This window comes from Palaemon carinicauda, chromosome 39, assembly GCF_036898095.1.
Source record: "Palaemon carinicauda isolate YSFRI2023 chromosome 39, ASM3689809v2, whole genome shotgun sequence".
Lineage (NCBI taxonomy): Eukaryota > Metazoa > Arthropoda > Malacostraca > Decapoda > Palaemonidae > Palaemon > Palaemon carinicauda.
Genome location: NC_090763.1, coordinates 66,348,956 through 66,365,140, shown reverse-complemented (window position 1 = coordinate 66,365,140; position 16,185 = coordinate 66,348,956). Strand labels below are relative to the sequence as shown.

Sequence of the window (16,185 nt, the reverse complement as noted above, 5' to 3'; positions counted from 1 at the left end):
GGAAGAGATGGCGATAGATTGATGAACTAAGAAAATTTAAAGGTATAAACTGGCTGATCTAGAGTACGTGTATGGTGATGACGCTGTCATTAACAGAACACCACAGGATTTGCAATGTTTGCTTACCATAAAGCATGAAATCTCACATGAGATTAGGCTCAAGATAAATAGAAGAAAGACAGATGATGAGAACAGAGTATGCAATGGAAGATGAAATATCATTGGAAGGAAAAAGGATTAATGAAATGGAATCATTTAAATATTTAGGGACTATGAACTCTAATTCAGGGTCTTTAGAATAGGAGTTTAATGAAAAGTTGAAAAAAGCAAATTAGACAATGGCTAGGTTAAGTAAAATTTGGAAATCAAATCGCTTGAAATTACATATAAAAATCAGGTTATATATCAGTTTAGTGAAATCGGTGTTACTGTATGGACATGAGTCGTGGCATGACAATGACACAATCTCCAACAGATTTTGTAGATTTGAGAACAAAGCCCTCAGAAGAATATTGGGAGTTAAATGGCAGGACAGGATTAGAAATAAAACTATAAGAGATTACTTGAGTGCCATATGTGGATGAGATCATGGTGAGGGGTAGATGGACATGGTTTGGGCATGCTTTTCGCACTCCCCAAGAAATTAGTTCACCAAACTTTTAACTGGGGTTCACAAGGCATTACAAGAGCTGAAAGACCCAGGCCAACATGGCTGAGGACTATGAAGCGTGAAGTAGGCGATAATGAATGGAAAAGCATTGAATTAAAAGCTCAAGCTAGAGACGACTGGCGAAATCTAACCGAGGGACTTTGCGTCAAGAGGCGTAGGAGGAGATGGTGATAAACTTGCATAGAAAGACCATAAACAGTTGAGAGTGGAAGAACATATCTGAGGTCTTTGCCCAGTTGTGGACTATCAACGGCTGATGAGAGAGAGAGAGAGAGAGAGAGAGAGAGAGAGAGAGAGAGAGAGAGAGAGAGAGAGAGAGACTTTTGCATAATTGTAAGTTAATGATTTTTTGCCTCGCAGATGCTTATGAAAAATCGTGCTCAATTTAATGTTTGGAGGAGAATGTCTCAGCCAGCGTCTTCGGTAATATTATTGGTGAACTTCTTTTCCTTAAGCTTTGAATAGTTAGTTGCTTAACCTATTTTCAACCAAACTTTGTTCGACGGAATCTGCTTTTTTGGGCAGGGCCAGTGAAGACTCTCCAAACTTCCTTTAAGTGAGAAGATAATTTTCTCTTTACCATTTTCTTCAAGAAGATTAACAACACTGCAAAAGAAGCAGGGGAAGGAAGAGAAGACGATGGACTGATGAAGTGAAAAATTTTGCTGGCATGGGCTAGAGAAGACGATGGATTGGTGAAGTGAGAAATTTTGCTGGCATGGGCTAGAGAAGACGATGTATTGATGAACTGAGAAATTTTGCTGGCATGGGCTAGAGAAGACGATGGATTGGTGGAGTGAGAAATTTTGTTGGCATGGGCTAGAGAAGACGATGGATTGATGAACTGAGAAATTTTGATGGCATAGGCTAGAAGAGATGATGGATTGATGAACTGAAAAATTTTGCTGGCATGGGCTAGAGAAGACGATGGATTGATGAAATGAGAAATTTTGCTGGCATGGGCTAGAGAAGACGATGGATTGATGAACTGAAAAAGTTTGCTGGCATGGGCTAGAGAAGACGATGGATTGATGACCTGAGAAATTTTGCTGGCATGGGCTAGAAAAGACGATGGATCAATGAACTGAATATTTTGCTGGCATGGGGTAGAAAAGACGATGGATTGATGAACTGAAAAAGTTTGCTGGCATGGGCTAGAGAAGACGATGGATTGATGAACTGGGAAATTTTGCTGTCATTAGCTAGAGAAGACGATGGATTGATGAACTGGGAAATTTTGCTGGCATGGGCTAGAGAAGACGATGGATTGATGAACTGAAAAAGTTTGCTGGCATGGGCTAGAGAAGACGATGGATTGATGAACTGGGAAATTTTGCTGGCATGGGCTAGAAAAGACGATGGATCAATGAACTGAATATTTTGCTGGCATGGGGTAGAAAAGACGATGGATTGATGAACTGAAAAAGTTTGCTGGCATGGGCTAGAGAAGACGATGGATTGATGAACTGGGAAATTTTGCTGTCATTAGCTAGAGAAGACGATGGATTGATGAACTGGGAAATTTTGCTGGCATGGGCTAGAGAAGACGATGGATTGATGAACTGAAAAAGTTTGCTGGCATGGGCTAGAGAAGACGATGGATTGATGAACTGGGAAATTTTGCTGGCATGGGCTAGAGAAGACGATGGATTGATGAACTGAAAAAGTTTGCTGGCATGGGCTAGAGAAGACGATGGATTGATGAACTGAAAAAGTTTGCTGGCATGGGCTACAGAAGACGATGGATTGATGACCTGAGCAATTTTGCTGGCATGGGCTAGCATAGAAAGACCATAACTGACGTGAGTGGAAGGACGTCTGAGGCCTTTGTTCTGCAGTGGACTAGTATTTACATATTATCATTAAAGCTTCAAGTATCTATTTTTAGATCCCTTTATTAATGAAATTTTTTTTTTTATAAGTCTATCCTTTATAATATTTCCATCCATTATTGATCGTGAGCATATTGTTACTGCTCTATCTATCTATCTATCTATATGTATATATATATATATATATATATATATATATATATATATATATATATATACATATATATATATAGATAGATAAAATTGTCATTATTGTACCTCATATTATAGATTGTAATTCAGGGAAGCAAACAACAAATCATTGCTCATTGCTTGTGTGAGGGTAGACTCAGACACACTATTCTGTTCCTTTAATTCCTTTCCTCACTGGGATATTTTCCCCGCTGGAGTCCTTGGGCTTATAGTATCCGAATTTTCTAAATAGGGTCGTAGTTTGGTTAATAATAATAATAATAATAATACTATCTATTTATCTATCTATCTACACAGAATATGTATGTATAAATAAATATGCATATATAAGTATTTATATGAATACACACATACGCACACACACACACACACACACACACACACACACACACATATATATATATATATATATATATATATATATATATACATATATATATATATATATATATATATATATATATATATATATATATATATATATATATATATATATATATATATATACCTCTACTCCCTTTATAGAGTGGTTACGAGAAGACTACATCCCTCCCGTTTTACGGTAAGTGTTTAAGTGTGAAATTGCTAGCCTCACACCCTTTTTTTGACCGACGCTGATCATGGTACCCATTTCACGACAGGTTAGACTTGTAGGTGGAACCTCAGAAGAAATCCACAGGCCTACAAAACATGAACCAAGGGCTATACTATCTAGGGACAATGTCCCTTTGTACAGTAAGCCAATGTTGGTATAGGAGAGAGAGAGAGAGAGAGAGAGAGAGAGAGAGAGAGAGAGAGAGAGAGAGAGAGATGTCTGAAGAATATGTTTAGCTTCATACAGCCCCATATTCTAGTATCACTGAGAGAGAGAGAGAGAGAGAGAGAGAGAGAGAGAGAGAGAGAGAGAGGAGAGAGAGAGAGAGAGAGAGAGAGAATAATATATGAAAATCTTTAGCTTCACACTACCCCCATATACTACTGAGAGAGAGAGAGAGAGAGAGAGAGAGAGAGAGAGAGAGAGAGAGAGAGAGAGATATGATGAAAATCTTTAGCTTCACACAACCCATATACTAGTAAGAGAGAGAGAGAGAGAGAGAGAGAGAGAGAGAGAGAGAGAGAGAGAGAGAGAGAGAGAGAGAGTAGAAAAGGGTCTCCCCCACCCTTTCTGTCTGAAAACGGAACTCGTAAATCAGAGGTTCAACCTGGGTGGGACGCCACCCCCCATTATCCTTAATGTGAGTCTTTTCCTGCCGTAGCCCGAGCGTGTTCTAAAAACTGCTTTATTCTTTCCATATTTTTGTTCCAGCGTTTTTTATTTGTAGCATACACGTTTGCTTTATAAATTACTACTAGCAAATGTGAATGTTGTTTGTATGCTGCAAAGAATGACTTCGGCTATTTTGTTCTTTCTTAATTTACATATACATATGAATATGTGTGTGTCTTTGTTCGCATATCTATTCAATTCTGTCTTTGTAATTTAAAAAAATAACATTCTTGAGTGATATGTGAAATTTTCCCATTAGAAATGTTTCATGGGGCTCTTTCTCATAAAAATTGCAAGAAAATAACAGATGAACTTTATTCATAGATGTGGAATTGACAAAATAAAAAATAACCAATTAAATTGATAAACCCTTTTGATAAATAAATTAATGAAGAGGCATCGAATTTTGATATCTTCGGATTTCAAAGGCGTTTTAAAGACATGGAAATTGTATGGATTGAAATATCCTGGTTTTTGGATTATTCGAAAAAATAAGATTTCCTGAGTAACTTGGAGAGTAATACTATTGACCTTTAAGCGAGATTACTTGAGTGCTTTATGATAATGGGATCATGGTGAGGGGTAGATGGAGATGGTTTGAGCATGCGCTTCGCACTCCCCAAGAGAGATTAGTTTACCGAACTTTCAATTGGGCTCCACAAGGCTTTAGAAGAGTTGAAAGACCCAGGCCTACTTGGCTGAGGACTATGAAGCGTGAAGAAGGAGATGATGAGTGGAGAAGTATAGAATTTAAAGCTCAAGATAGAGACGACTGGCGAAATCTAACCGAGGTCCGAGGTCCTTTGCGTGAATAGGCGTAGTAGGAGGAGATGATGATGATGATGATGATGATTGGTACGTAGATGATAGTGGAGGATTCTGGATATAAACAAACATAGAATACATTCTGTTCCATGATAATATTTTACTGCTATAGTAACTAATAAAAATATAAAATTTCGTAAAATCAATTTGATGTGAATATATGGGAAAATTTTCTCGAGTCGTGTAATGAAATAATCAATAGACGTATTTAAGGGTAAATCTGAAGAATTTTCTTGTTATTGTTTACTCATCCATTAATTCTCAAAAAAAAAAAAAAAAAAAAAAAAAAAAAAAAAAAAAAAAAAAAAAAAAAAAAAAAAAAAAAAAAAGAAAGAAAAAAAAAAAAAAAACGGATGATCATAACAATCTATAAAGTACATCATGATTATCATCATCATCAGCCGTAGCTAGTGCACTGTAGGACAAAGGCCTCAGACATGATCTTCCACTCGCGCCTATTTATGGTATCTTTAATACAGTCTAAACGCGTAAATTTTCTTACATCGTCAATCCATCGTCTTCTCTTCTTTTCCCTGCTTCGTTTGCAATCTCTTGGGAGCCATTCTGTTATTCTTAATGTTCATCATTTATCGTTCATTATCTTTATATGTCCTCCCCATGTCCATTTCATCTTTTTTACATGTACGAATATCCTCTACTTTAGTTTGTTCTCTTATCCGTATTGCTCCTTTTCTGTCTCATCATTATAGTTTCTATCGCTCTTTGAATTGTAACTAGCTTATGATCTTCCACTGTCTTGGGTTAGAGTTCTCTTGCTTGAGGGTACACTCAGGCACACTAATATATCTAATTTCTCTTCCTCTTGTTTTGCTACAGTTTATATAGTTTATATAGGAGATATTTATTAAAATGTTGTTAGTGTTCTTAAAATATTTTATTTTTCCTTTTTTCCTTTCCTCACTGGGCTATTTTTCCCCGTTGGAGCCCTTGGGCTTATAGCATCCTGCTTTTGCAACTAGGGTTGTGGATTAGCAAGTAATACTAATAATAATAATAATAATAATAATAATAATAACAATAATAATAATAATAATAAATGTAGCTAAATAGGATATTTTGGTACCACTATTTTATATCATCCTTAAGATATTCGTAGCATTGAAAAATAATCCCCAAGACAAGAGCCTCTGGGGAAAGATATAATTCCCAAGAAAGTTCGAAGGTTTAAACTCGCAGCAAATTTTTTAATGTTGAACAGGCTTACATAATATAGTTTATATATCAAATATCTGTTTTAATTTTGCTAATGTTTTTACAATGCTTTATTTTGATTTTTCATTACTTCTTATATCGTTTATTAATTTCCTTATTTCCGCACTGGGCTATTTTTCCCTGTTGGAGCCCTTGGGCTTATAGTATCTTGCTTTTCCAACTAGGGTTGTAGCTTAGCTAATAATAATAATAATAATAATATATTAATAATAAATATATGTAAATAGGATAATCACCAAGACAAGAGCCTCTGGGGAAAGATATAATTCCCAAGAGGATATACAGTTCAAGAGAGGATATAACCAACAGAGGCTATACATTACCATTCCCTTTTAGAATATTATAGGTACCCCATACATTACGGAGCACTTACCCGCCCGCCGCGCGCCAAAAGACACAAGTCGTGGGAGGCCCTCCAATCCCATTTTGAATAAGAGACCTGGCTTTGCCAGGCTGTATCCAGCTGTAGTCTGTATTTGGGATACATAGAAGATAGATAAAAGGGAAAGAATTATTTTGTGGGTCGTTTTGATACATAGTTTTTTATTCTGGGATTAGTTTAGACCTATGTAAGTTGTTTTTAAATATTATTATTATTATTATTATTATTACTTGCTAACCTTCAATCCTAGTTGGAAAAGCAGGATGCTATAAGCCCAGGGGCCCCAACAGGGAAAATAGCCCAGTGACGAAAGGAAACAAGAAAAAATAATATATTCTAAGAACCGTTACAACATTGAAAAAAATATTTACTATATAAGTAAAGAAACTTTAACAAAACAAGAGGAAGAGAAATCAGATAGAATAGTGTGCCCGAGTATACCCCCAAGCAAGAGAACTCTAACCCAAGACAGTGAAAGGCCATGGTACAGATGCTATGGCACTACCAAAGACTAGGGAACAATGGTTTGATTTTGGAGTGTCCTTCTCCTAGAGGAGCTGCTTTCCATAACTAAAGAGTCTCTTCTACCCTTACTAAGAGGAAAGTGGCCACTGAACGATTAGTGCAGTAACCCCTTAAGTGAAGAAAAATTGTTTGGTAATCTGTGTTGTCAGGTGTATGCGGACAGGGGAGAATATGTAAAGAATAGGCCAGACTATTCAATGTGTGTGTAGGCAAACGGAAAATGAACCGTAACCAGAGAGAAGGGTGCAATGTAGCACTGTCTGGCCAGTCAAAAGACCCCATAACTCTCTAGCGGTAGTATCTCAACGGGTGGCTGGTGCCTTGGCCAAAACATAGCATTGAGCAATTATGATACTTTTAATGCATCCTGTGAGCCTTTGGGATACATAATTACCTACTTGGTGTATGTTGGGAGACCAAAACCTTATGATAGCTTAAATCTTATGTATGAGCTCTTCGGATACATTGCACTTAAAGACTTATGTATGAAATCCGTGAATTTGTTTATTTCTTCATTCTGACAATACCAGGGTTTTTTTTTTCAGATGAAAAATGCACAACTCAACTTTGTTATAAACTTGAGGACGACTATAAAAGATGTTTTTGAATAGGTAGACCATCACTTAGACCTTTTTTTCGAATCTCAAAAGAGCTCTAGTTACAATGACTGTTCAAAGTCACTCAAAGTCTTTCTGTAACGATTTAAAGGCTTATAGGCCGTTTATGAATGGCAGAGGCAAGGGACAGTGACAGTGACATTGCCCTTTCGAGCACGACAATGCCCTAGAGACTGACCATTTATGAATATGATTAGCGCCCAAGCCTCCTCTACACCCAAGCTAGGATCATGGAGGGCCAGGCAATGGCTGCTGATGACTCGGCAGATAGACCTATAGGCTCTCCCTAACCCACACCCCATCCTTAGCTCACAAGGATGGTGAGGTTGTAGCGACTAAAGAAACTAACGAGTTTGAGCGGGACTCGAACCCCAGTCTGGCGTTCACCAGTCAGGGACGTTACCACATCGGCCACCACAACCCGACAAATGCAGTCATTTCCCTGCTCACTCGTTACTTACCACCGCTTTTTTTTTTTTTTTTTTTTCTTTTAAACGGATGAATTGATTATTTAGAAATGGATATTGAGACACTGAAGAAAAATCGTCTCCTTAGTAACAGATGATCACCATGATTGAAATGTTTAGTAATTGATTGATTATCAGTTCTCTGGCATCCTGACATCTAAGGTCATTGACGCCATGCTTAGTGATTTGAAACTAGCAAAGGATAAACAGATTATGGAGACGTCAATTTCTTTACGACCCAAACAGAATACAAATGCTTCAAAATACTGCATAATGATAATATATTTTGCATAAAAATCAATTTCGAAATATTAATTACCACTAAAATATAAATATAGTAGATTTTTCATACGAAATATGAGTTAGTATTGCTTTTCAATTGTTCCCAAAAATAGCAGATTTTACTGAATAACTCCAAGTAGCTAAAATTAAAAAGCTAGTTAGAAAAACTAGTAGGTATCGGGAAAATGACAATTCGGTGGAAATCTTTGATTTTTTTATAGTTAATATATAAAAGATCTGATTTAGCGTTGTTACTATTAAAATGTTTTATTCTAATTGTCCATTATTTCTCTTGTAGTTTGTTTATTTAGTTTCCCTTCCTCACCGGACTATTTTTCCATGTTGGAGCCCTTGGGCTTATAGCATCTTGCTTTTCCAACTAGGGTTGTAGCTTAGCAAGTAATAATAATAATTGTATTGTGTAAAACACGGTTTAAGTATATACATATTATAGTTAATATATGAAAGATCTAATTTAATGTTGTTACTGTTAAAATGTTTTACTTTAATTGTTCATTATTTCTCTTGTAGTTTAATTATTACCTTGTTTCCCTTCCTCACCGGACTATTTTTCCAAGTTGGAGCCCTGGGGCTTATAGCATCTTGCTTTCCCAACTAGCGTTGTAGCTTAGCAAGTAATAATAATAATTGTATTGTGTAAAACACGGTTTAAGTATATACATATATTAGTTAATATATGAAAGATCTAATTTAATGTTGTTACTGTTAAAATGTTTTACTTTAATTGTCCATTATTTCTCTTGTAGTTTATTTATTTCCTTGTTTCGCTTCCTCACCGGACTAGTTTTCCATGTTGGAGCCCTTGGGCTTATACCATCTTGCTTTTCCAACTCCGGTTGTAGTTTATCTTGTAATAATAATAATTGCATTGTGTCAAGCACGGTTTAAGTATATACCGAGGCCGTAGTGTCAACTTGCCTTAAATCAATCTCCCAAAGGCCTACTAATTATAGCAGCCGCTGAGTGGTGACTAACAAAGGCCTACTAGCAACCATGGGCGTGTTTAGAACAGCGAAAGGATTTATAACAAGCGCTTGTGAAGGCATTTGCATGTACGAATACGCAAATGAGCAGGTTGCGTGTAGTCCGCTGACACAGATTTCCTACTCTTAATTTGTCCAAGCGCACGGCATGATAAACAGTTGTTTACTCGTGGGTGATTTCCATAATTACACTGCTTGTTCTTACTTTCAGGTTATGCTTAGCATATTCATTCTCTCTCTCTCTCTCTCTCTCTCTCTCTCTCTCTCTCTCTCTCTCTCTCTGTCACACACAGACATCATACATCAGCTGTAAACATTACTATTAAGAACACATCTAGAATACGGAGTCCAATTTTGGGCTCCAAGTATCAGAAGATGTAGATAGACTGGAAGCAGTATAAGCTAGGGCCACCAAACTAGTTCCAACACTAAGACAATTTGGATATAGAAGAAGGATGGAACGTTTGAAATTATTTGATCTACAAACTCGACGACTAAGGGGTCAGCTGATAGAGACATTCAAAATTCTTAAAGGAATAGCAAATGTAGATTACAACAACCTCTTCACGCTTTGCACAAATCACTCCAGAGGGAACGGATACAAAACTGGAATCGAAAAGATACAACACTACTCCATGTTGTAACTTCTTTACATACAAGATAGCAAATACGTAGAACAGACTTCCAGCGGATGTAGAGAACAGTAACAAGGTGGAAAAAATTCAGGAATAAGTTAGACAAGGTCATATTAACTTTCTAAACGTTTCAACTAAGTCTCCACGCATGGATTGAAACGTCTTTGAGACATCCAAAATCTTTGTAACTCTCTCTCTCTCTCTCTCTCTCTCTCTCTCTCTCTCTCTCTCTCTCTCTCTCTCTCTCTCCTCTCTCTCTCTCTCTCGTACGGTCGACATACTCACAATGACTTTTTCACCATTGTTCAATATCTATAATGAATTTGTTTATCATATGAATTTTCTGTTTACTCAATATTTATAATCAATGTGTTTATCATATGAACTTTCTGCTTACTCAAAGTTTATAATTAATTTGGTTATCATATGAATTTTCTGTTTACTCAATATTTATAATCAATGTGTTTATCATATAAATTTTCTATTTACTCAAAGTTTATAATTAATTTGTTTATCATATGAATTTCCTGTTAACATCGTTTGGGGAGAAGTTTTACAGTTTATATTGAAAAACAACGATTTTGCATTGATAGCTTGTTGAAACAACATATGGCGTAAACTCATTTATGAAAATTTCTAATATCTGTAAAAATATATGAATAACTCAAAAACAATTCTGGAAGACAACAAAAAAATACACATACACACACACACACACACACACACACATATATATATATATATATATATATATATATATATATATATATATATATATGTGTGTGTGTGTGTGTGTGTGTGTGTGTGTGAAGACAAAACCAGTATGTCAGCTGACTTCACCTATCTACTAGTGTCAGACAATCTCACCTAAGCTAGGACCAAGAACGGGCAGACAATGACTGCTGATGATCTGCTGGTTGTCTAATAGGCTCCTTCAAAAATCACCATCACTAGCTTCCAAGAATAGTAAGATAACAAACACTAATGAAAACAAAATGGTTTGAGCGGGGCTCGAACTCCCAGCCTACGGAACGCGAGTCCGTGACGTTTCCATTAGGCCGTGTTCAAGGAACAGATGGCTATTCTTTTGTACTTTTTTTCGACAGTTACGCCTTTATTATTATTATTATTATTATTATTATTATTAGCCAAGCTACAGCCCTAGTTGGAGAAACAAGATGCTATAAGCCCAAGGGTTTCAACAAGGAAAAATAGCCCAGTGAGGAAAGGAAATAAGGAAATAAATAAACGATGAGAAAAAATTAACAATAAGTTATTCTAAAACTAGTAAGAACATCAAAACAGATATGTCTTAAATAAACTAGAAAAAAGACTTATGTCAGTCTGTTCAACATAAAAACATTTGCTGCGAGTTTCAACTTTTGAAATTTTACTGATTCAACTACTGCTGAATATGGAAAAGCTTACAATTTCTTTTAAATATGAGGTTCAACTAAAATGGCGATTGATTATTTTGAAACTAACGTATAGAAATTGAAGAAATAAAACGCAAAAATGATAATGTTTCAAATTTTAGAAATCCTTAGATCATAAAGAGGATAACGACTATATATATATATATATATATATATATATATATATAATATATATATATATATATATATATATATATATATATATATATATATATATATATATATATATATATATAATATATATATATATATATATATATATATATATATATATATATATATATATATATATATATATATATATATATGTATATATATATGTACATACATACAATACAATGGCTCAAATAGTGGTCGTGAAATCTCAAAAAGAAGTCTCCAGTATAAGGTTGAAAAAAGAAAAAAAAAATATTCAGTTTACAGGGACACCGGTGGGTGAAGGAGTACTCAGTTGACAAGGTCTCGTGCAGGTAGGACGAACACAGGCCGAGGACAGCTTGAGGATCAGCTGCGGCAAATTATTATTATCATTATTACTTGCTAAGCTACAGCCCTAGTTGGAAAAACAGGATGCTATAAGCCCAGGGGCTCCAACAGGGAAAATAGAATGGTGAGGAAAGGAAACAAGGAAAAATAAAATGTTTAAGAGTAACAACATTAGAATAAATATCTCCTATAAAAACCTTAACAAAACAACAAGTGAAACAATACAGAACAGCGTGCCCGAGTGTACCTTCAAGCAAAAGAACTCTAACCCAAGATAGAGGAAGACAATGGTACAAAAGCTATGGCACTACCCAAGACTAGAGAATAATGGTTTGATTTTGGAGTGTCCTTCTCCTAGAAGAACACTATTTGCTGCTGTGTAGCTGAAACATCAGGCGTTAATGGTCCGACAAAAGGTGTCATGTATAGCCATGATAACTTAATGTGGATGTAATGCCAATAAAAATAAATGAAGATCCAGCCTAGGGAATTTAGGAAAGTATGTTTGGTAACAATTGTCCGTATATCACGTCTGCTCGAGGACGTGTACTGGGCCATTGCAGCCGCAGGGAAATGCTACTTTCCAGACAATAAAAGCAAAGAGGAGCTCAATTTAACAGACGTTACAAGAGGCGAGGCCAGCTTTAATGTCTCACAATGCAGCCTTTTGGGATAAGATCTATGCATCAATGGCAATAGAGGGAGAAGAGCCACCATGGATGAATGTGCATGAGGGAAGCATCGAGAAAATATCAAAATTTATCTGAAATAAGCTAGAAAGACTTACACCTCAACTATACAAATGAAATTTAGGACTTAGCAAATGCAATACCTTTGTCTGTGGTGATGGCCCAATCGCAAAGGATGTAATTCAACACTCATCGAAACAGTATGAGACAAGTTGAAAATTGTGTCTTGACAGAAGCTACTGGACCACGTACTTGTGGAAAAAGCAATAAAATTGAAAAGTTTGGTAGGATCATAGAGGAGTTTTAAAAGACCCTGAGGCAACAGGTGAAGAAGAGATCAAGTTGAATAGTCTAAACATCGCTATTTAAACCTCCCTGAAATGCCTTATTTTAAAATAGATGACGATGGATGGCTGGATACTGGTGTCGTAAGGAGGATAGACCCAAAACATTATTGGTATATTTCAGGCAGTATCACAAGACAAATTGACGTAGGGCTTTGAGAAAGATTCAAGCTAACGTTATTGAATTGCACCTGAATACAAGGCTACCTGGCATAACTTCTTCTATACTTGTGGAAAATGGAGAGCAGTTAGCAGTTATTATGATTCGAACAGCCAATCAGGACCCAAATACTTGGATGGTTCTCGAAATACTAGTACCTTGGACAATCAAATGGTTGCAGCATTTAGGAAGATCTGCATATACGAACTGGGAAGCTATTACAGAAATCTTCAGACATTAATTATATCATAAAAGAAACTAATATAATCTTTGATCTTACAACAAAAGATATCATGAAAGCAAGGGGAGATTGACATCAATGATAGAGGTTAGGATGGCCGTTTCCTTGGAACTGCACAACAAATAAGTTGTCAGTGTCTTTAAATGCAAGCCTGATGACATCAAGTGGATGGCAGTTGATAAGAAATCTTCTGTCACCTAAAAATTAAAGTTTGGATAGAAATATATAATTAAAAAGAAATATAAGAAATACAAAATGTAAATACAAATCCAAAACATCTAAGCAAAAGTAAAATATGAGAAAAGATTGATCTATGTTCGTTCCTATGTTTTATGAATTTTAGCTCAATTTTGAAAGGAAAAATAATTTTTCACGTTATGTGAGAAAAAAGTACAGTGGATGATGACTGACATGCGGAGGCAAAGGGTTGTGAACTGGCTTGAAGGATACTTGACCTAACTATCGGGTCCTAAAGATGTTTGGCCTAACTGCCCGGCTTAAAAGATGCTTGATCTATTCTTCCAGATACCGACTTTCTGGTGGTTCTGTTGGAATACCCTGGAACACCGACTGTGCAAAGGGAAAAAAACTTAACTTCTTTCTGTATGCAGTCTCGTCTTTATAAGGTGGCCTGGGACACTTCCAGAAAGAGAAGCCTTGTCTTTTTGAGCAAGGAATGTTTGGAGAGGCTGGTTGCGTCTCCTTTTTATGAAGCACAAGAGCGAGAAGAACTTTGGATGCTTAGCTGCTTGACTTGAAAGATGCTTGGTCTAACTGATTGGCATAGAGAATGCTTGGCTCAACTGCCTGGGTTAAAGTATGCTTGGCTTAACTGCCTGACATACAGGATGCTTGGCTTAACTGCATGTCATACAGGATGCATGGAACAGGTCCCTGGCATACAGGATGCTTGGCTTAACTGCCTGGTATGAAGGATGTTTGGCTTAACTGCCTGCCATACAAGATTTTTATCTTAACTGCCTGGTTTGAAGGATATTTGGCTTAACTGCTTGGCATACAGACAGGATGCTTGTCTTAACTGCCTGGCTTAAAGTATGCTTAGCTTAACTGCCTGGCATACAGGATCCTTGCCTTAACTTCCTGGTTTGAAGGATGCTTGGCTTAACTGCCTGGCATACAGGATGCTTGTCTTAACTGCCTGGCTTAAAGTAAGCTTAGCTTAACTGCCTGGCATACAGGATGCTTGTCTTAACTGCCTGGCTTAAAGTAAGCTTAGCTTAACTGCCTGGCATACAGGATGCTTGTCTTAACTGCCTGGCTTAAAGTAAGCTTAGCTTAACTGCCTGGCATACAGGATGCTTGTCTTAACTGCCTGGCTTAAAGTATGCTTAGCTTGACAGCCTGGTATAAAGGATGGTTTGCTTAACTGCCTGGCTTAAAGGATGTTTAGGTTAACTGTCTGCCATAAAGGATGCTTGGGATAACTGTCTGGCTTGTTGAGAGAGAGAGAGAGAGAGAGAGAGAGAGAGAGAGAGAGAGAGAGAGAGAGAGAGAGATTGAGAGAGAGAGAGAGAGAGAGAGAGAGAGAGAGAGAGAGAGAGAGAGAGAGAGAGTTCAAACACCTAGTTCAGTTGATTGCATTATTGTAATTATTCTTATCATTAATACTATCATCATCACCATGAAATACAAAATGATAATATACAATCAAGCTAACACCTATTTTCTAAATTTTCAAGGCATATACTGTATACCGTATTATCCGATGAGTAATTTGCGATGAAGTGCAAGCCAATCTACGTTTTTCGTAAATAGACGACTTCAAAGAAAGACAGGAGAGGCATTAAATAAAAAAAAAAAAGAAAAAAAAAAGAATGAGAAGCTTGTTCTGTGTGAGGCAGGATCTGAGGCTTGGAAGATATTACAAGAAAAGCTCGCCGGGTAATTCCTCACCATCAACGCGGAGGAGATATTTCGACGAAACTCCCGAAGGAGTTCCTACTCCTACTCCTACTACTCCTGCAGGAGTGATTCGGATGCAATAAATGACGAAAGGCGCATCGCATCGCTTATTCTGTCAATCCGTTTTCTTCTCGAAAGGGGAGAAAAAAAACTTCAAACCTCCACTTGATCCAAATCCTTTACAAACGGATTCGGGATCCCCCTTTGTGGCGCATCCGATACCATTATGTCAGGTCTGCTCGATGCTCGCCTCTCTCCAAATAGGATCATTACGGTTATTGTTCAAGTTGGGAAGTCGGGACCAATACATTACGTACAGATGGGTTTCCCGGCTGCATGTAAATGTGACCTTTTTACCCACACTGCAGGATTTGGATGGCTGGGAAATTTGTTTGTCGATAAGACGCTGTGCGCGGAAGGTTTATGCCGGAGACGGGGCTCATTATAACGATGCCACCATACCACAACCACCACTACCTCCTCCTCCTCCTCCTCCTCCTCCTCCTCCTCCTCCTCCTCTAGTTCAGGAGAAACAACAACCACACACAAAGACACACTGCCAAAGTGAGCCATTATTTCTGAGGAGGAGGAAGGAGGGAGGCAGGGAGGGAAGGGGTTAGGGGTAGGACAGGGAAAGGGAGACCCAGCTGAGCTTCTGAAAGAGATGAGCGCTGATCACACGAGAGAGGGAAAGAGGATTTCTACCTTAAGATGCAAGAAGAAGAAAAAGAAGAAGATACAAAGATACCCATCGAATTCCAGATACTGTCTTTCCTTCGCGCTTCCAACCCTTCTAAGAGAGAGAGAGAGAGAGAGAGAGAGAGAGAGAGAGAGAGAGAGAGAGAGAGAGAGAGAGAGAGAGGCATTCCTAAAAATAAAGCTAAACAAGAGACGCAGGATAACAACATACGGATAATTGGATAGAAAACTCCCTTAGGAAATCACAACACATAATGAGTCGTCGACGCTGCGGTA

At 37.1% G+C, this 16,185-nt stretch overlaps 1 protein-coding gene across 1 annotated transcript; it reads right to left on the bottom strand.

Annotated features, from left to right (window-relative positions):
* Positions 1-1,154: 1,154 nt before the first annotated feature.
* Positions 1,155-15,783, bottom strand: LOC137631432 (uncharacterized). Its single transcript, XM_068363197.1, has 4 exons — positions 15,568-15,783; positions 4,749-4,840; positions 2,055-2,512; positions 1,155-1,729 (listed from the first exon to the last, which is right to left on the bottom strand). Exons 1-4 carry the CDS (start codon positions 15,781-15,783, stop codon positions 1,155-1,157), a joined length of 1,341 nt encoding a protein of 446 aa, XP_068219298.1.
* Positions 15,784-16,185: the final 402 nt, after the last annotated feature.

Bases quoted from the DNA above. Each gene is read 5' to 3' on its own strand.
- LOC137631432 (XM_068363197.1), bottom strand. From the start codon at position 15,783: ATGGCTCACTTTGGCAGTGTGTCTTTGTGTGTGGTTGTTGTTTCTCCT. The intron at 4,841-15,567 runs GTAAAAAGGTCA...GTTTATATCCAG, and splicing joins ATCCAAATCCTGCAGTGTGG to AATCCTCCACTATCATCTAC. The intron at 1,730-2,054 runs GCAAAATATTCA...CGTCTTTTCTAG, and splicing joins GTCTTTTCTACCCCATGCCA to CCCATGCCAGCAAAATTTCT.